The sequence below is a fragment of the Hemiscyllium ocellatum genome, chromosome 39, assembly GCF_020745735.1.
Source record: "Hemiscyllium ocellatum isolate sHemOce1 chromosome 39, sHemOce1.pat.X.cur, whole genome shotgun sequence".
In the NCBI taxonomy this organism is placed as follows: Eukaryota; Metazoa; Chordata; class Chondrichthyes; order Orectolobiformes; family Hemiscylliidae; genus Hemiscyllium; species Hemiscyllium ocellatum.
In genome coordinates this window covers 14,997,710-15,019,497 of record NC_083439.1, presented here as the reverse complement: position 1 = coordinate 15,019,497, position 21,788 = coordinate 14,997,710, and the positions used below count along the sequence as shown (strand labels likewise).

At 43.7% G+C, this 21,788-nt stretch overlaps 1 protein-coding gene across 1 annotated transcript in view; it reads left to right on the top strand.

The window, feature by feature from the left end:
• The window catches only part of LOC132834190 (cytosolic carboxypeptidase 4), a 248,579-nt gene that overhangs the window by 36,408 nt on the left and 190,383 nt on the right, over positions 1-21,788 (top strand). The window contains exons 10-12 of the mRNA XM_060852856.1: positions 2,519-2,635; positions 16,984-17,372; positions 21,507-21,584. Of these exons, the coding sequence (XP_060708839.1) occupies positions 2,519-2,635; positions 16,984-17,372; positions 21,507-21,584 (584 nt within the window). The remainder of the gene's footprint in view (positions 1-2,518; positions 2,636-16,983; positions 17,373-21,506; positions 21,585-21,788) is intronic.

Below are 21,788 nucleotides of genomic sequence, written 5' to 3'. Positions count from 1 at the left end.
CCATAGTGACGCCACATAACAGTGACCCCACCCCACAGTGACCCCACCCCACAGTGACGCCACATAACAGTGACCCCACCCCACAGTGACTCCACCCCCACAGTGACCCCACCCCCACAGTGACGCCACATAACAGTGACCCCACCCCCACAGTGACCCCACCCCCACAGTGACCCCACACCCGCAGTGACTCTACCGCCAACCCACAGTGACCCCACCCCACAGTAACCCCCACAGTAACCCCACATAACAGTGACTCCACCCCCACAGTGACCCCACCCCACAGTGACCCCACCCCCACAGTAACCCCACATAACAGTGACTCCACCCCCACAGTGACCCCACGCCCACGGTGACCCCACACCCGCAGTGACTCTACCGCCAATCCACAGTGACCCCACCCCACAGTGACCCCAACGCCCTGCAGTGACCCCATACCCCACAGTGACCCCACCCCTGCAGTGACCCCACCCCTGCAGTGATTCCACATAACAGTAAGCCCACCCCACAGTGACCCCACCCCCACAGTGACCCCACCCCCACAGTAACCCCACATAACAGTGACTCCACCCTCACAATGACCCCACATAACAGTGACCCCACAGTAGCCCCAACCCCTTCAGTAACCCTACCCCCACAATGACCCTACATAACAGTAACCCCCCACCCCCACTGACCCCAGCCCCACAGTAACCCCACATAACAGTGACTCCACCCCCACAGTGACTCCACCCCCACAGTGACCCCACCCCACAGTGACTCCACCCCCACAGTGACCCCACATAACAGTGACCCCACCCCCACAGTGACCCCATTCCCACAGTGACCCCCCTTTAACAGTGACCCCACCCCCACAGTGACTCCACCCCCACAGTGACTCCACATAACAGTGACCCCATTCCCACAGTGCCCCCCTTTAACAGTGACCCCACCCCAAAGTGACTCCATCCCCACAGTGACTCCACTCTCACAGTGACCCCACATAAGTGACCCCACCCCCAAAGTGACTCCATCCCCACAGTGACCCCATTCCCACAGTGACCCTCCTTTAACAGTGACCCCACCACAAAGTGACTCCATCCCCACAGTGACTCCACTCTCACAGTGACCCCACATAAGTGACCCCACCCCACAGTGACTCCAACACCACAGTAACCCCCACAATGACCCCACATAACAGTGACACCACCCCCACAGTTGTCCACCCCTACAGTGACCCCACCCCCACAGTGACCCCACACCCGCAATGACTCTACCTCCAACCCAACAGTGACCCCACCCCACAGTGATCCCAATGCCCTGCAGTGACCCCACACCCACAGTGACCCCAACGCCCCACAGTGACCCCAATGCCTCACATTGACCCCACCCCCCACAGTCCCCCCGTTCCCACAGTGACCCCACACCCACAGTGACCCCAATGCCTCACAGTGACCCCACCCCCACAGTGACTCCAACCCCCACAGTCACCCCATCCCTACAGTGACCCCATCCCACAGTGATCCCAACCCCCCCCAACACAGTGACACCACTCCCACAGTGACCCCACCCTGCAGAGACCCTACTCCTCACCCCCTATAGTGAACCTGCTCCCCCATGGTGACCCCATCCCCACTAAGCACAATGAGGCATGTCCCAAATGCCACCACTGCAGTAGACCGACACCCCTACAACAAACCCACCCTCACAGTCACCCCAACCCCCAGAGGACAGTAAACTTTACTCCCCCACTGTACCACCCCACAGTGGCCCCACCCCTACAGTGACCCCACCTTCAGATTGACTCCAACCCCTGGAGCACAGTAACCCCTACTTCCCCATAGTGACCCCACCTCTACATTGACTCCAACCCCTGGAGCACAGTAACCCCTACTCCCCCATAGTGCCCTCCCCCCACAGTGGCCCACACCCTCACAGTGACCCCACCCCCACATTGGCTCCAACCCTGGAGCACAGTGGCCCCACCCCTACAATTAAATTTTACAAAATGAAAACAATCTCCCAGTTGTAGTATAACAATTTTGCCAGAAATCAAATTAATTTCACGTCATGCTTGCATTAATCTGAGACAACATTACTCGGCAGCAGCCTTTGATCCCGAATTAGAAGGTTTTGGGTTCAAAATCCATGTTGGGGCTTGAGAATGTAGCATAGCCTGACATCTCAGTATTGGGGGAATTGCTGCATTGTCTGAAACGTTCTTCTTTCGATAAGACAGTAAACAGAGTCCATTATGGCTTCATCCACTTGTTCAGGCGCTTGTCAAAGATCTCTTCATATTATGTGAAGAAAAACAGAGTTTTCTTGCGTTCTAGCCTGGGGCAATATAACTAAATTCATTCATCTCTGAGCTATTTGTGGCAACTGAAATGTGCAGTAATTGTCATATTTGCATATTTAACAGTCGAAAAATTAATTAATTGTGTGGAGTGCCGAGAAGCATTTCAATATAATGAGGAGCTAGATAAAGGCAAACATTAGTTTTGAACTTGAATATGTTTTCCCTTATTTGTTTAAGGATGATGATCTTGAAACAGATTTAACACGGCTGAGGCCAAATCCACAACTCGATAGAGCTGTGGAGGAGCTCAAACAATATGAAAGACTTTGCCCAGAACTTACTGGATATTTTCAGGTGAGGTCTGAGAATTTTTTTAGTGCTCAATAACCATTGTGTTGTTGTTGGTTAAATATTAAATGATCTTACTAACATAGAGCTTCCTGGGGGTGGTCAGTGCTGATTATTTCATAAGCCAATAGCAGCAATAGTTCTTGGGATCAGTACAAGGCATCAAAAAATTAGTTTTTAATGAGAAAATTTGAGCTCAAGTGGTGTGTTTAAAAAAAAAACGCCAAATGAAGTATTTATCTGTTTGAATATAATATTTCTAGCAACTAATTTCTGTCTTAATGAAAGCCTTCTGATTAGTTCAAAAGAGGTTTATGTTTCTTTATTCGGTTTAGAGTTAGTATTAAACAGGTTCCTGAAGAAGGGCTTATGCCCGAAACGTCGAATCTCCTGTTCCTTGGATGCTGCCTGACCTGCTGTGCTTTTCCAACAACACATTTTCAGTTAGTATTAAACACCCTGCCTCTGAAAGAAACAGTTTGACTTATTTTGGAAATGTTTCCACTGTCTCACATCTTCCAATCTCTTGGACCACATTACGTGTGGAAGATTTTCTCAAAGCTACAATTATAATGACTGTCACATTTGCCTTGTCCATCAAGCCTGTCACTTCCTTAAGTAACTGAACGGAGTTATCAGACATGATGTCTCTTTAATGAAGTCCTTCAGACTGGTTTCAACTGCTGCCATGGAAACAACCTTTTGATATTCTGTCCTCACGGACTCTGCCAACCTCAGTCTGTTGTTGGACGTCTGTACTGCGCTCCTGAGGCTATCATAGACCACACCTACTCTGGGGAGATCTGTCTCTGAGAATACCTTACCTAAGATTGATTATTAGACAGTGAAGACTGCAGATGCTGGAAGTTAGAGTCAATGGCTGTCAGGCAGCATCTAGGGAGCAGGAAAGTCAGCATTGCGAGCCATGCAGTCCTGATGAAGGGCTTTTGCCTGAAATGTCGATTCTCTTGCTCCTTGGGTGCTGCCTGACCGGCTGTGCTTTTCCAGCAACACACTCTCAATCTCCAGCATCTTCAGTCTCACTTTCACCTGGCCAACACCCTTTGTCAGGACGGGGGAGGGGGAGGGGCTCCCAGAAGTCAATAGAGGGAGGGAGAGTGGGGCTGGTGGAAGGGTAGGTGAGACTAGCTATTGTCTGCTCTCTGGACATCCAACTAACTCTTACTTACATACTCTGGTGTTGTTTTGGGGACCCCGGTTCAAATCCCACTATGGCAGTTAGCGGCATTTGAATTCAATAAAAATCCAGAATTAAGAATTTAATGGTGACTGTAAGTCTGTATGATTATTAGGAAAAATCCACCTGGTTCATTAATGTCCTGTAGGGAAGGAATCTGCTGTCTTTACCTGGTCTGGCCTAAATGTGACTCCAGGTTCACAGCAATGGGGTTGACTCTTAACTGCCCTCAGGGCAATTATGGATGGGCATTAAATGTAGGCCGAGCCAGTAATGCCCTCATTCCATGAATAAACGAAAAACTTAACAGATGAGGAAAGTTTGAGGACTCTGGGTTTATATTTGGTGGAGTTTAGAAGGATGAAGGGAGATCTAATTGAAATATGCAGAATACTGAATGGCCTGGACAGAGTAGATGTTGTGAAAATGTTTCCATTAACAGGAGAGACTAAGACCTGAGGGTATAGCCTTTGAGTAAAGGGAAGAACGTTTAGAACAGAGATAAGGAGAAACTTCTTCAGCCAGAGAGTGGTGAATCTGTGGAATTCATTAACACAGAAAGCTGTGGGGGCCAGGTCTATGAGGATATTTAAGACTGAGATGGATAAGTTCTTGAGTATCAAGGGAAACAAGGGTTATGGGGAGAAAGTGGGAGAATGGGGTTGAGAAATTTATCAGTCATGACTGAGTGGCAGAGCAGACTCAGTGGGCTGAATGGCCTAATTTCTGCTCCTATGTCTTAAGGTCTAAACTAAAGTACAGATTTCAGATGACACTTCTCTCGCACAGTTGTCCCATTCGTTTCTCCTCAGAGTCTCAATGACATGTGGCTGTTGATGTCATTGACATACACACATCATCTCATTCACAAACAGCCCTTGTTCCTGCTTCACACTGCTTCCTTCAGGATGCCATTTTGATGACTTCAGGTTGGCCTGCAGTTCTCTGCATTGCTCCCTTTAAGCTGGGCGAATACCCAGCAAATGGGGGATATGGAGATCAGTAGGCAGACTGCTAATGGTCCCTTTGAGATACATGCATATTCAACCGCATGCCTGACTTAAAGCGATCATGCATTGAAAGTAAAAGTGGATGCATAAAGCAAGGAAAATTAGAGGGAACCCTGACTCCAGAGTATTCTTGTGTAACTTTTTATAAAATGAGTTACTATCCATTTACTTTTGAAAACATCAAATTTAATGACTTCCTGATGATTAACATGATGATTAATGCTTCCAATTCATGCACAGAAGGGATATTTTTGCCACAGAAAGTGGCTAAGGCCAAAACATTGCAAGCCTTCAAGAAGGAATTACTTATTGTTCTTAGGGCTAAAGCAATCAAAGGCTATGGGGAGAAAGCAGGAACAGAGTTTTCAATTCAGCTGAGACCCTACTGAATGATGAAGTAGACTCTGAAGGGCTGAATGGCCTACTTGACTCCTTTTTTCTATGTTTCCTTTTAAGTTTTCAAGTAATCCTCCAAAAAGGCTATTCTAAAATGTGTCTAATTTAAATTATGATTAGATTAGATTCCCTAAAGTGTGGAAACAGGTCCTTCAGCCCAAGCAGTCCACACCGACCCTCCGAGCAACCCACTCAGACCTATCTCCCTCTGACTAATGCGCCAAACACTATGGACAATTTAGCATGGCCAATTCACCTGGCCCGCACATCTTTGGATTGTGGGAGAAAACCAGAGCACCCGGAGGAAACCCACGCAGACACGGGGAGAATGTGCAAACCCCGCACAGACAGTCGCCCCAGGCTGGAATTGAACCTGGGTCCCTATTGCTGTGAGGCAGCTGTGCTAACCACTGAGCCTCCGTGCTGCCCATTATTGGTTCCTTCTTTATTTATTTTGTTCTCCGTCTGAGCCAGAGGTCTTGTCATATTTTAGTGCTGCAGCCCATCCATTATTTATTTATCTTTTCTAATATTTACTGGTGTTTCATTATAAATTCCACCTCCACTTAGAATCCATTACATTCTTTGGAAGATTTTGCCTCCCCAACCCCTTTAACTTCCAGTTGTTTAATAAGACATCAAATTTAATGGCCTCCTGGGACTGTGTCGGTTAAACACGATTAACATTCCCAGTGTTTTTTCTACAACAATGCAGTCTTTAATTGTTGTAATGCATGGTTGCAGCTGCCCAGAAACATGAGGTGAGCCATCAAATGAGTTGTTGTGTACACAAAACTGAGCGAAACGCAATTCAAAGGAATCTGAGAGCAGCCCCGGGGGAAATTCGCTGGTGTACGTACAACGGAATAAATTTAGGGTTGAAATCTAATCGCAAGCTTCAAATACTATAAAATACTTGTTTAGCTGTCGCTGTGTAACATCTTTTGAATTCTTAGATTAAATTCTAACCACTCCATCACTTGCAGCTTTCCATTGAACTCTGATTATTTCATAAATGTAGAATAAATAGTCGCAAGAAGGTTGGGTGTGAAACTTTAACCTTCTCTCAGGTTGGCAGAAACATTGGGCGAAGGGGGTGAAGTTAAAATATGAGTGATCTTGTGACGCCCTTTGTGGGGTTTTTAAGGTTGATGTTTTCCCCTGCCAGCATGTAGTGTAGGGAAGGAATATGAAGAACAGGTCCTCAAGGGTCATAATCTCTGGGTTACTGCCCGAGCCTGGTGCTAATTGGCATAGGAATAAGAAAGTTAGGGAAGTAAACACGTGGCTAAGAGATTGGTGTGGGGAAGAAGGATTCCCTTTCATGGGACATTGGCATCAGTTTTGGAATTGGAGAGATTTGTACCGATGGAACGGTCTCCACCTGAACCAATCTGGAACCAGTATTCTGGTGAAAAGGACAAATAGGGTGGTCACTAGGACTTTAAACTTGTGAGTCAGGGGAAAGGGAAAACAGCAGGGATTATGGAGTCAAGTAGAAAGATAAGCCGCAGGTTAGGCATGTGTGCAGGCTTTAAGTTCAAGGCAGGCTAGGAATGAAGCAAAAAGCTAGGATAACTTAGGATATACTACTAAAGGTGATGGAAATAACGAGGATAAGAAAATTAGCATTAAGGTGCTTTACCTGAATGCTCGCAGTATTCATAACAAAGTAGTTGAATTAACAGCAGAGATCACCAGGAATGATTATGATGTGGTAGGCATCACAGAGAGATGGTTGCAGGGGGATCAGAACTGGCAGTTAAACATCCAAGGATTTACAACTTATCGAAAAGACAGGGTGGTGGGCAAAGGGGGCCGGGGTGCCTTGTTAGTTAAAAATGAAATTAAATCTATGGCACTGAATGACATAGGGTCAGATGATATGGAGTCTGTGTGGGTGGAGTTGAGGAACCACAAACGCAAAAAAACCATAATGGGAGTTATGTACAGACCTCCCAGCTGTGGTTAGGATCAGGGGCACAAGATGTACCAGGAAATAGATAGGGCATGTCAGAAAGGCAGTGTCACGGTGATCATGGGGGACTTCAACATGCAAATGGACTGGGTGAATAATGTTGCCGGTGGATCCAAAGAAAGGGAATTCATGGAAAGCTTTCAGGATGGCTTTTTGGAACAGCTCTAATGGAGCCCACAAGGGAGCAGGCTATTCTGGGATTAGTGTTATGTAATGAGCCCAACTTTATAAAAGATCTTAAAGTAAGGGAACACTTAGGAGGCAGCAATCATAATATGGAAGAGTTTAGTCTGCAGTTTGAACGAGAGAAGGCCAAATCGGATGTAATGGTGTTACAGTTTAATAAAGGTAATTACAGGGGCAAGGGGGAGGAACTGACGAAAATTGACTGGAAGCAGAGCCTAGTGGGGAAGACAGTAGAGCAACAATGGCAGGAGTTTCTGGGTGTAACTGAGGACACAGTATAGAGGTTCATCCCAAAGAAAAGAAAGATTATCCGATGGGGGATTAAAGAGCCATGGCTGACAAAGTAAGTCAGGAAATGTATCATAGAAAAAGAGAGAGCCTATAAACATTGGGAAATCAAAAGATTGGGAAGACTACAAAAGCAACAGAGGATAACAAAGAGAGAAATAAGGAAGGATAGGATCAAATATGAAGGTAAGCTGGTCAGTAATATTAGAAATGATAGTAAAATTTTCTTTCAATACATAAGAAACAAACGAGAGGCAAAAGTAGAAATTGGGCCACTCCAAATTGAGGCAGGAAGGCTAGTGATGGGAGATAAGGAAATAGCTGAAGAAATTAATAAATACTTTGTGTCGGGCTTCACAGTGGAAGACATGAGCAATATCCCAACAATTAAGGAGAGTTAGAGGGCAGAGTTGAGTATGGTAGCCATTACAAAAGAGAAAGTGCTAGAAAAGCTTAAAGGACTAAAAATTAATAAATCTCCTGGCCCCAATGGGCTACATCTTAAAGTTCTGAGGAAGGTAGCTGAACAAATAGTGGAGGCGTTGGGTGTAATCTTTCAAAAACCACTAGAGTCAGGGAAAGTCCCAGATGATTGGAAAATTGCTGTTGTAACCCCCTTGGTCAAGAAAGGATCAAGACAAAAATAAAAAATTATAGGCCAATTAGCCTAATCTCAGTTGTAGGTAAAATTCTAGAATTCATCATGAAGAATGAGATTTCTAAAGTCTTGGAAGTGCAGGATTGGATTAGAACAAGTCAGCATGGATTTAGTAAGGGGAGGTCAGGCCTGACAAACCTGTTAGAATTATTTGAAGAGGAAACAGGTAGGTTATACCAGTGACACCCAGTAGATGTTATGTATCTAAACCTCCAAAAGGTCTTTGATAAAGTGTCTCATGGGGTTCTGCTGAGTAAGGTCAGGGCTTGTGGTGTTCGAGGTGAGCTACTGGGATGGATTGAGGATTGGCTGTCTGACAGAAGGCAGAGAGTTGGGATAAAAGGTTCTTTTTCGGAATGGCAGCTAGGGACAAATGGTGTCCTGCAGGGTTCAGTGTTGGGGCCCCAGCTGTTCACTTTATATATTAATGATCTGGATGAAGGGATTGGGGGGCATTCTGGTGAGGTTTGCCGATGATACGAAGTTAGGTGGACAGGCAGGTAGTACTGAGGAGGTGGGCAGGCTGCAGAAAAATTTAGACAGTTTAGGAGAGTGTCCAGGAAGTGGCTGATGAAATTCAATGTGAGCAAATGCGAGGTCTCACACTTTGGAAAAAAGAACACAGGCATGAACTATTTTCTAAATGGTGAGAAAATTCATAAAGTCTAAGTACAAAAGGATCTGGGAGTGCTAGTCCAGGATTCTCAAAAGGTTGACTTGTAGGTTGAGTCCGTGGTTAAGAAACCAAATGTAATGTTGTCATTTTATCTCAAGAAGGTTGTAATGTAAAAGCAGTGATGTGCTACTGAGACTTTATGAAGTTCTGGTTAGGCCCCATTTGGAATACTGTGTCCAGTTTTGGGTCCCACACCTCAGGAAGGACATATTGGCACTGGAGTGTGTCCAGCGGATATTCACATGGATGATCGCTGGAATGGTAGGCCTACTATACGATGAACATCTGAGGATCCTGGATTTGTATTAATTAGAGTTTAGAAGGTTGAGGGGAGATCTAATAGAAACCTACAAGATAATGCTTGGCTTAGCAAGGGTGGATGCTGCGAAAACTGTTTCCAGAAGGAGGGGATACTAGGACTCACGGGCACAGCCTTAGAATTACAGAGTCAATTAAGAACAGAAATGAGGAGACATTTCTCCAGTCAGAGTGGTGGGCCTGTGGAATTCATTGCCACAGAGCATGGTGGAGGCCGGGACTTTAAATGTCTGCGAGGCAGAGATTGATAAATTGAGAGTGCAGGTAAGTGGCATTGAAATGTCCATCAGCCATGATTGAATGGCGGAGTGGACTCAATGGGCTGAATGGCCTTACTTCCACTCCTGTGTCTTATGGTCTTATGGTGTAGTTGAGGTCATTTCATGGTGGCTCAGTAGGACCTGGGTTCAATTCCAGCCCTGGACGACTGTCTATGTGGAGTTTGCACATTCTCCCCGTGTCTGAGTAGGTTTCCTCTGGGTGCTCCGGTTTCCTCCCACAGTCCAAAGATGTGCAGGTCAGGTGAATTGGCCATGCTAAATTGCCCATAGTGTTAGGTACATTAGTCAGGGTAAATATCGGATAGGGGAATGGGTCCGGGTGGGTTACTCTTCGGAGGGTAAGTGTGGAGTTGGGGCCTGTTTCCACACTGTAGGGAATCTAATCTAATTCCAACTGGCTAGGAGTGCTCTCTGAATCCACAAGGTTTTGTTGATAGCCTTGTATTCCTGGGCTTCACTATAAATCTCTAACTATGACAGTAGCATAGTGATAATATCACTAGGTTAGTGACATAGGGACTTAGACTAATAGGCAAAACAAAAATTGCTGGATAAACTCTGGCAGTATCTGTCGAGAGAAAAACAGAGTTAACATTTCCCCTTCCAGTTGCCATCTGCTTTAATTCCCCCACCCCCCGCCCCCCAATTCCCCTGGCAACATGCCCATCCTTGGCCTCCTTCACTGTCAAAGTGAGGCCAAATGGAAACTGAAACACTTTATATTTTGCCTGGGGAACTTACAGCCCAATGGTGTCAACATTGACTTCACCAGCTTCAGAATCCCTCCACTTCCAGCCTTATCCCATGTCCAGCGACCCCCCCTCCTCTTTGCCTCACTGACCTGACCTAACCTTCCTACTCCCTTAGCTGCTCCACCCCTTCCACTGACCAATCACAATAACCCCCTACCTGCATCCACCTATCATCATCCTACCCCTCCCTCCTTCCACCAGCCCCAACTTGCTCCCTCTACGTATGTCCAGGCTCCCTCCCCCTCAGTCCTGACGAAGGGGTTAATGTCTGAAATGTTGATTTTCCTGTTCCTTGGATGCTGTCTGACCTGCTGTGCTTTTCCAACATCACATCTATTGACTCCCCTTTGACAGTACACTGGATTCGAAATGGTAACTGTCTCTCCACCCAATGCAGCCAGACCTGCTAAGCTTCTCCAGGATTTTCTGCTTTTCTTTCAGATCCTAGTATCTGCAGTTCATTGTTTTATTCCACCAGCGGCTGGTGGAATTTAAGAATTCACTTCATGAATAAATACGGAGGTGAAAGTTGGTCACAGTGATGTTGACCATGAAACTATCATCAGTCATCATAAAAGCATGTCTAGTTTAGTAATACCTTTGAGAGAAGGAAATCTTTGGATCTATTTGTGATTCCAGAACCACTGTCATATGTTTGACTCTTAGCTCTCCTCCAAAAAGGTTCTCTTGCAAGCCACTAAGTTCAAGGGAAATTAGAGATCTGCTGGTCTTCTCAGTGATGCTCATGTTTAGTGACATAATTTACAAGTATAATGTAAAGAGTATAATTATCTCCCAGTTGGTCGGAAGCCAGTAGGTTAAATCATAGGCTAGCTGCCATTTCCCTCTGAATCCACCTGGCAACAAGCTAGAGGGATGTAATGATGAATCAAAAGCTCACAGCTCAAATTGATGCTGTCAGACAGAGGCATTGCTGTTGGCATCATGTCAATCACTTCTTGCCGGAGCTGACTCTGTCACTGCACAGGCATCTGAAGCTCCATAGAGCCAAACTGTCTTGTAGCAGACTTGGGAAGGTTGATGCGTGAGCTCCGTTTACACATACCAAATGCCCCTGGAACTTCAGGAATGTCTCACCAACAGTCAGTTGTCAGTTACCTCTCAGACCCCCTGCCATTGGCATCAGCTTTGTTATTGAGTATATCGTGCATTGCAAAAACAGGAAAACAGCTGTGCTGCAGACATTGCAATCAGGAATACTTCAGTTTCTTATACAGGGGGTTATTTGAGCCAAAAAGATGTAAAGTCTGAGTGTACTTTTCTTTCTGACACTAACAATATATAATTGTTGGGAAGAGCAATGTTATCTCTTCTGAGGAAGTCATATCAGAGTTGAAGTGTTAACTCTGTTTCTTTCTCCATGCATTCTGCCAGACCAGTTGAGTTTCTCTCTAGCATTTTCAATCTTATTATACAATATGATTTCTTTGATTTGGAAGCAATACCGTGAGGAGAATTTGTAATTTCTTTAGAAGATCAGTGGAAGCTGTTACTGTTTGCTTAAATAAAGTTTGCCAACTTGTTTAAAAAAGCTCTTAGAGTCATAGAGATGTACAGTATGGAAACAGACCCTTTGATCCAACCTGTCCACGCCAATCAGATATCCCAGCCCAATCTAATCCCACCTGCCAGCACCCGGCCCATATCCCTCCAAATCCTTCCTATTCATATTCCCATCCAAATGCCTCTTTAATGTTGCAATTGTACCAGCCTCCACCAATTCCTTTGGCAGCTCATTCCATACATGTACCACCCTCTGTGTGAAAACGTTGCCCCGTAGGTCTCTTTTATATCTTTCCCCTCTCACCCTAAACCTATGCCCTCTAGTTCTGGACTCCCTCACCTCAGGGAAAAGACTTTGCCTATTTATCCTATCCATGCCCCTCATAATTTTGTAAACCTGTATAAGGTCACCCCTCAGCCTCCGACACTCCAGGAAAAACAACCCCAGCCTGTTCAACCTCTTCCTTATAGCTCAAATCCTCCAACCCTGGCAACATCCTTGTAAGTCTTTTCAGAACCCTTTCAAGTTTCACAACATCTCATGAAATCTTTTTTAGGAATGTGCATTAATTATAAAGGGATCAATTTAATTTTATTGCATAAGAATTGGTGCCTGTCACCTTGTGACTGTTGACTTGGAAGCAGGACGAATGGGAGAGTAATTAGGAAAGACAGTATGCGACTGGAAGGCTGAAAAGGAGAGTTGCCGACGCAATGGAAAGCTAAATGCAGGAGAATGGAGGGAAATCTAATACGCCCTACACTGTTTTGCGCTGATGGTCATTAACTGAATAAAAAGCCTTGTGATTCCAATGTGAGGAAACAGGAAGATAAACCTGTGGTCAACTACCATCTGGAGAATTCTGGCCATGTAGAAAAGGGAAGAGCTTGGATTTGCTATCCACAATGAAAAAAAATGATTTTGAAATATATTGGATTCTATATCTTGGATTCAGGGTCAATGCTGGGAGGATATTCCCCCTCGTGGGAGAGTCGAAGACCAGACAGCTTGGTCTCAGGATACCAAAAGAGAAAATGCTGGAAAATCTCAGCAGGTCTGGCAGCATCTGTAAGGAGAGAAAAGAGCTGACGTTTCAAGTCTAACTGACCCTTTGTCAAAGCTTTTAGTCTCAGAATAACAGGGCACCAATTTAAGACTGAAAGGGGGAGGAATTTTGCCTTTCAGGGTGTTGTCTGTCTTTGGAACTCATTGTCACAGAGAGCTGAGGGAGTAGAGTTGCTGTGAATCTTTTAGTCTGAAATAGCTAGCATCTTGATCAGTAGGGGAATCAAGGATTATGGGGAAAGGGTGGGAAAGTGGACATGAGGTGTTTTGGATCCACCTTGATCCTATTGAATGGCAGAGCAGGGGCTGAAGGACCTACTCCTGTTTCTATTTTTGATTAACCCCATAAACCAAAACATGAGGTGCCCTGATGACGTTTCCAGTGCAATACTGACTCCCCATGCTGGAAATGTTACCCCAGGCTGTGGGGATCTCACAAGATCAAGATTGCATTGGCTACAAGTGTAGCTTAACAGTTGAAATTGCAAGAATGCTTAACACTCGATTGGACCAACCTTCCAGGCGTGAATTTCAGAATCTTAATCTGGTTGTTATCTCTTGGAAGTGAACGTTTCAGAATTGTCTTACATTCAAGTGGGGAAGAATGAGCCACAGCGAAATGTTGCTATTTGGTTGCCTATTTGCATTTTATTTTTCTATAACTTGGAAATTATAATATTGTGGAAGTTTGAGAGCTAGACACTTTATTTTTAAATTAATGAATGATACAGGAATCTGTCTGAGCAAAATGTCATTGAGTTTAAAATTAATTAATCCGAGGGGGAATCTGTGATGAGAATACTGTCAAATTCATTTAAATAGTTCCGCTGATTAGTTGCACTGTTGCCTGAAAAAACATTTATTCTTAAATTAAATGTATGCTGTACTGGTTTATAATGATTCTAAACAGCACAAGTGTGGGGTCTGTTAATCAAAATTAATTAGATTAAATGAAATAGAGAAAGTTCAATAACATTTTACTGACAATTTCTTATACTAACAATTATGTCACTGCTGAGACGTTCCTGCGACAGAATACTTCAGAGTAACTGTCTCTGGTTTGTTAGAAACAATTATTTATCATTTCCTGTAAGTAAATGTTTAACTCTGTTGAAAAGACAGGTTAGGAGAAATTCTGTAATTATTGGTGGAGTGCACATTGCTTTATCATGAGTAATACTGCAAATAGAAGCAATTGTATCCCAACGAATGCAAAAATGGATCAATATTTTGAACCAGAGGAAGATACGAGACTGTGGGGTGAAACTGAAACAGTGGAGTTAGTTTTGGGTTGCTTTTAAGCAAAGAACTGGCCACAACAATCAGTGGGCTGAATGGCCTCCTGTACTGTAATATGTTGGAGCATTCAGCATTCTGTGTTCGCACTCGAATAATCAAAAGGAATGCTCCACACTTGCCAGGTTGGGTGGCAGCTCCAACAACACGCACGAAGCTTGACACCATCCAGGACAAAGCAGCCCACTTGACTGGCACTACATGCACAAACATCCGCTCCCTTCACCACCGACGCTCAGTAGCAGCAGTATGTACCATCTACAAGATGCACAGCAGGAATTTGCCAAAGTTTTCTCGACAGCACTTTCCAAACCCATGACCACTTTCTTCTAGAAAGTCAAGATTCATGGGAGCACCACCTGAAAGTTCTATTGCTAGGTCAAAATCTGAAATTCTCTCCCTCATGGCATTGTGGGGCAACCTACAGAAGTGGACTGGAGTGGAATAAGAAGGCATCTCTCCACCACTTTCTCAAAGTCAGCTAGGGATGGGCAATAAATGCTGGCCAGCCATTGATGCCCAAGTCCCACCAGTGAATGAATATTTTTAAAAAAACCTTTCACAACTGATTTGTTTAATTGTTGTCACATTTACCTCAGTACAGTGAAAAGTTTTGTTTTGCATACAGTACAAGCAGATCATAAAACACAAGGACATACAGGTCATAGGGTGATTGAACAATGTGAGGCATTAAGAGATCATTGTGTTAGTAATTTTTACAGAGGTCGAATTGAGGTTTAAAAGTGTGGAAAGGTTGTAAGAAATGTGAGAATAAGATGTGTTGTTGAGAGCTCACGAAGAACGGCCCTGTATAGGTCCCACTGCAGTTGACAAAATGTTCTCAGCAGGTTGAAGATTTTTACCCAGACTCTCCTAGTTCACAAACTAGAAATCACTTTCTTTCATTCAGTGATGGCATATGATGTCACTGGCTGGGCCAACATTTATTGACCATTCTTATTTGGTCTTGAGAAGGTGGTGTTTGAGTTGCCTTATTGAGCCAGTACAATCCATTTTGTGTAGATAGACCACAGTACTATTAAAGAGAGAGCTCCAGGATTTCCATCAGTAATACTAAAGGAATGGTGGTATATTTCCAAATCAGGATGGTGAGTGACTTGGAGAAGAACATGCGGGTGATGGTGTATGCTGCCCTTGTCCTTCTAGATGGCAGTGGCCTGGGGTTTGGAAGGTGCTGCCTAAGGATTTTGGATGAATTTCTGGATTGCATATAGTCCATGGCACATGCAGCTGCTATTGAGTATCGACAGTAGAGGGATCGATGTTTGTAGATGTGATGCCAATCAAGTGGGCTGCTTTGCACTGGGTAGTATCAAACCTCTTGAGTGTTCCTGCAGCTGCACTCATCCAGTCAAGTGGGGAGTATTCCATCACACTCCTGACTTGTATCTTGTAGATGATGGACAGGCTTTAGGGAGTCAGGAAGTGAGTTAATCGCTACAAGGTTCCTAGCCTCTGGCTTGTTTGCACAGTTACTGTTTTTATATGATACAGAGGTGCTGGTGTTGGACTGAGGTGGACAAAGTTAAAAATCACGCAATACCAGGTTATAGACCAACAGGTTTAATTGGAACCACTAGCTTTCAGAGCACTGCTCCTTTATCAGGTGGTTGATGAAAAACTACCATTCCTTCATTGTCACCTGATGGAGCAATGCTCCAAAAGCTAGTGTTTCCAAGTAAACCTGTTGGACTATAACATGGTGTTATGTGATTTTTAACCAAATTTATATGGCTAGTCCAGTTCAGGGTTTTTGAACAATGGCAATCCTCAAACTGTTGATAGTGGGGTATTCAGTGATTGTAATGCTATTGAGTGTCCAGGAGATCTCCTTTTTGGTTGGTGTCTCCTTTTTTGGAGATTGTCATTTTCTGGCATTTTTGTGTTTTGAATACACTTCTGTGGAGGTGACTGGTTCCCCTGAATTGAACTGGAAAGAGTTGGTTACCCAACTGGGAGAAACTATCCTACTTTCTGAATTGAACCCTTGATTCTTCTGAGCTAATGTTGAACCTTCTGTTCTGAAGTCAAGATTAAACTAATTACCTTAATATGTTTCACAGTCTTGTCATAAAGACAAAGTATAAGCATTTTATCCATTAACATCACAAGGGTTCTCCCAGGCACTTGACTGCAGTCACATGACTTTTTAGAATTAATGCACTTAGGTTTCTGTCAAAATAACTTTCTGACCTGTTTAACAAAAACCTTCATAGGACAGCCTGCAAGCAATCTGTCTCTATTTTAAATAAATCCTAATTCCAGAATATTACACACAAGAACTACTTTAAATTTTAATGTGATGCTGTCATTACGTCACTAGTATTGAATGTGAATGTGTAGATGAATTATGGCAAACATTTTTTTCCATTGGGAGCAAACGCTATTTTTAAAAACTTCTTATTCTAATAGTTACAAATTGGTCTTCATTGCATCACCTCATTTTGTTTCCCACAGAATTTGTACACAATATCAACCGATCAAAATAGAGATCAGAATGATGTGTTAAGTTCAGTATTCTTCACAACTTCTGCCTCTCAGAATCACATGAGTTGCAGACAGTGGCGAGAAGATATTATTGATTTACCAAATCCACACAACTCTGTTGGACACAGAAGATCTCATCAAATATCTTCAGGTTCCTCTGACAGTGGAGGAGAAAGTAATTCTAAATGTTTGACAGAGAATTATTTTTCTTCCATCCAGGATTCAGGCAGAAATCCCAATGGACCAAGTGGTGGGTGCACTTTGAACCCTTCAAAACATAAAACGAAGAAGATGCATCTGAGTATGCAGAGACCCAGTGTGGATTCATCAAAAGCATGCATTCAAACTATGACTGGTGAAGAACGATCTCACTTTCTCAGTCAGAGCTGGTCTATTGACAGTGAGCAGAATGGTCAACATGCTGGGTATGAGCTTTCACAAATGCGTAGAGAGATGGTTCCATTCCACGATCCACATGTTTACACCACGATGGCAGAGAAAACAAGATCAGCCTCCGATTACAAATCACTAGCGTTTCCAGATTATTGGGGTCACATCTCTCCTGTCTATCAGGAGCCACTGACTGGTCAGTGGTCTGGACATCAAAGGTAAACCATTGATATTCAGAAGTGTTTTATGCTGGTATGTTTGCTTAGTTCTTTTAATATTTGTTAATGTTAAGTTAACCCGTCCACTGACACTCTCATGACATTCAATCTACTCCCAACCACATCAGAGCAGCATGTTCACAAACTGTCCCTGAGGAATGACAGCAAGTGATCTCCTCATTTTTACTCTCTTTCTAGATTAGATTAGATTCCCTACAGTATGGAAACAGGCTCTTCGGCCCAACCAGTCCACACCGACCCTCCGAAGAGTAACCCACCCAGACTCATTTCCCTTTGACTAATGAACCTAGCACCATGGACAACTTAGCATGGCCATTTCACCAGATTTGCACATCTTTGGACTGTGGGAGGAAACCGGAACACCTGGAGGAAACCTACACAGAGACAGGGAGAATGTGCAAACTCCACACAGACAGTCGCCTGAGTCTGGAATTGAACTCGGGACCCTGGTGCTGTGAGGCAACGGTGCTAACCACTGAGCCACCATGCCATGAAACAGCTGATTTCTTCCCATTGCTTATTCCTCCAGCAAATCAGACTCTGGGTTTGTTCCTGTGATATAGCTCCTACTTACAGAGATGTGAACCTGATTCCTAACTCCCAATTATAGGAGATCCAGACAGATGTGATGAATGGGGAGGAGGTGTTGCAGATCCAAGTAGCTTACTGAATATCAACCCATTCCCATATAAGGAGTTCCAGGCTTTTCATGATGACGGAATGATGAGATATGTACTTGTCAGGATATTGTTTAATTTGAAGATATTAGCATTCATGTACATTTACTTTCAGTGTCCTTCTGAGGTTTAAATGATGTTGGATTTAGAAGTTTGCCAAAGAGGTCTTGGCATGACATTGCAACACATTCTGCACATAGAGCACATTGTAACTAAGGTATACCAGTGGTGAAAAGGTCTTGTTCATCAGCTGTAGTGTTTTGGTAATATTCTGATAAATGGGCAAGTGGATGAAGTATTGATCAAGCTTTGTCCTGGATTGTGTATAAGTATTGTTGCAGCTGTGTGTGACTGATTTATTGTCACTTGTATCTTACAGTGAATAATACAGTAACATACAGTGAAAAGGTTCAACTGTCGCTCAGTCTGGTGCCATTTTGAATAGTTTAAGATTAGAAGAATGTCTGCATTTCATCAAACTCTGACTTCTGCCTTGTAGGTGGTGGAAGCATAGGAAGGGTGGTGGAGGAGACCGTGGAATGCCCAGTCCCTGACCTTCTTGAACAATGTTTATGCAAGTGACCCATTGGCGTTTATATTCAATCTGAATGGTCATCGGTGATAATCTCATGAAATTAGAATATGGTGATGCTCCCTCTTAGTTTAGACAGTCATTACATGGCGCTTGTCTAGCTAATTAAAGAAAGTTGCCATAGCCTCAGTAGACCATAAGGCTACTCTATCTCATGAGAGAGAGATGACTAGTCATGAGTTTAACCTGAGTGTCACCACACCTCCAGGAGAAGAGTGAGATTGCAGAGGCAGAACTGTCATGGTAGCCTCAGCCAGTGCAGGAATTTAACCAGCGCTGTTGGCATCATTCTGCATCGCCACCCTACCAACTGAACTAACTGATCCATGCAGCTAATTATTGACCCCTAGTTGACAGATTGGGTGGGGTGGCCATATCACTAACATCTGCAGTTTTTTTTTATCTCTTATGTCTCTCCATAGTTTGTATGGAGAGGAAACCGTGACCTCGGGACCAATCCTTTATTAAAAACAACAAATCTTTTAGTACTATAACAGGTTCCTTATGTTCTATTACTTTGAATGGAAGTGTCTATCCCACTATGTATGGAGTTTTGGAGCACAGCACTGAAATTGAGTAGTCCGCTGAGGGGTGTGTATCACCCCTGGGATATCTGCACACCGGTATCTTATTGCATTGCCCATAAGACCAGTCTTTGTATCTCTTGTAAATGCTCAGACTTCTGTCAATGAGCAGTTACTCCCTCATGAACACAGCTCCATCACGGACAAAGTATTTAATCAGCTTTGCCAAATGGAGACAGACGTTGATAGGGACTTAAACAAAGAAGCTTCTTATGGGGCTTCTGATGGGCAGCCAGCGAGTAGAGTGACGTAAAGGTTGCAAGGGCAGGACAGAGTTGGCAGAAGATAATAGTCTCCTCATTGCACCACATCCTAAGCCACAACTCTACTCACCTCCCCGTGGGTAGGTAGTGATCAGAGCCAAAATAGTTCTGTACAACGTTCTGAAAGGTCATCCTATAGCTAGGCTAATGTAATTGCATAGCTACCTGAAACCTTGGTGACCCTCCTAGAAACTGGGCTGTTAGCCACCTAACAAACTGCAGAGATCAGGATACAGTGCTGCTGAAAATTGCCCACATGGGATCGTGCCTGGGTATTGGTCTCCTCCTGTTTAATTAAATAGATTGTGGCAGAATTGATGCTGTGCCAAGTTAGTTAATGCATCATCAGATTACAGTTGCTAAACATGAGTGGCTCAGATCATGAGCCTCTTGAATGTCCTCATTGAGTTTACTACTCAGTGTTTACTACATTTTCCATTTCATGTCACCTGCAAATTTCAAAACTGTACCCTGTACCCCAAATGTTAGCCATTAAGTATGTTAAATTTTCACACTGAACAGAATCGAAGAATTTCCCAATATGCCTCTGCCCAAAAATCCACCAATGCCACAATTCTCTCTTCACTACCACTTTGTCAATTTGGTATCTATGTTGCTAATATCTTCTTTTCCCATAAATTTCAATGTTGCTAACAAACCCAATATTTGATATTCTGTCAAAAGCCTTTTGAAAGTCATATAAACAACATCAACTGCATTACCCTGGCTGGTGAACTCATCACAAAAGTCAGATCAGTCAATTTGTCCCTTAACTAATCCATACAGACTCATCTGTATTAGTCCATGCTTAACTGGGTCCACTACTTTTCATCATTTACATAAATGATTTGGATGGGAGCATAAGAGTATAGTTAGTAAGTTTGCAGATTACACCAAAATTGGAGGTGTAGTGGACAGCGAAGTAGGTTACCTCAGATTAAAATGGGATCTTGATCAGATGGACCAATGGGCTGAGAAGTGGCAGATGAATTAGATAAATTTGAGGTGTTGCATTTTGGGAAAACAAATCTTAACAGAAGTTATACACTTAATGGTAAGGTCTGAGGGAGTGTTGCTGAACAAAGCGACCTTGGAGTGCAGGTACATAGCTCCTTGAAAGTGGAGTCACAGGTAGATAGGATAGTGAAGAAGGCGTTTGGTATGCCTTCCTTTATTGGTCACAGTATTGAGTACAGGAGTTGAGAGGTCATGTTGTGGCTGTATAGGACATTAGTTTGGCCACTTTTGGAATATTGCACGGATTTCTGGTCTCCTTCCTATCGGAAAGATGTTGTGAAACTTGAAAAGGTTCAGAAAAGATTTACAAGGATGTTGCCAGGGTTGGAGGATTTGAGCTATAGGGAGAGGTTGAATAGGTTAGGGCTGTTTTTCCTGGATCGTCGGAGGCTGAGGTGTGACCTTATAGAGGTTTATAAAATAATGAGGGGCGTGGATAGGATAAGTCAACAAAGTCTTTTCCCTGGGGTAGGGGAGTCCAGAACTAGAGGGAATAGGTTTAGGGTGAGAGGGGAAAGATATAAAAGAAACCGAAGGGGCAACTTTTTCACGCAGAGGGTGGTACGTGTATGGAATGAGCTGCCAGAGGAAGTGGTGGAGGCTGGTACAATTACAACATTTAAGAAGCACTTGGATGGATATATAAATAGGAAGGGTTTGGAGGGATATGGGTCAGGTGTTGGCAGGTGGGACTAGATTGGGTTGGAATATCTGGTTGGCATGGACGAGTTGGACCGAAGGGTCTGTTTCCATGCTGTACATCTCCATGACTATGACTGTATGACTGACTGCCTGTTAATGTTCTCTTGGGTCATCATTTCCAAACGTTTTCGCATTGCCATCTCAGCTGGCTGGCCTGTAGTTACCAGCTCTATCCTGAAGTCCAGGCCATGTGACCGGAAGTTAATGCCCTTGTTAAAAGATTTCTATTGGTTTGTAATGAAATGATTTTGAAATGCTGTACTTATTAATGGTTCCAGGGACAAGATATTTGAAGATATTCAACGTTTAGTCAGTCCGGGGGATATTCTAAACAAAGTCGTTTTTGATGCTGACAGGTGAGTCAATCCACTTTACATCTGATAGAGGATGATTTACTTGGGTTGAAGATTGTAAAGAAAATGGTTATCAAACTATGCTGCACCTGTGTAAATGTAAGTGTTTTGCTGATGCAGTGCACTGGATAAACAAAGCAAAATAAATGGACAGGACAGGATTGCTACTTACTGAAATCTCCTCTTTTCCAATGAGGCTAAAAATCA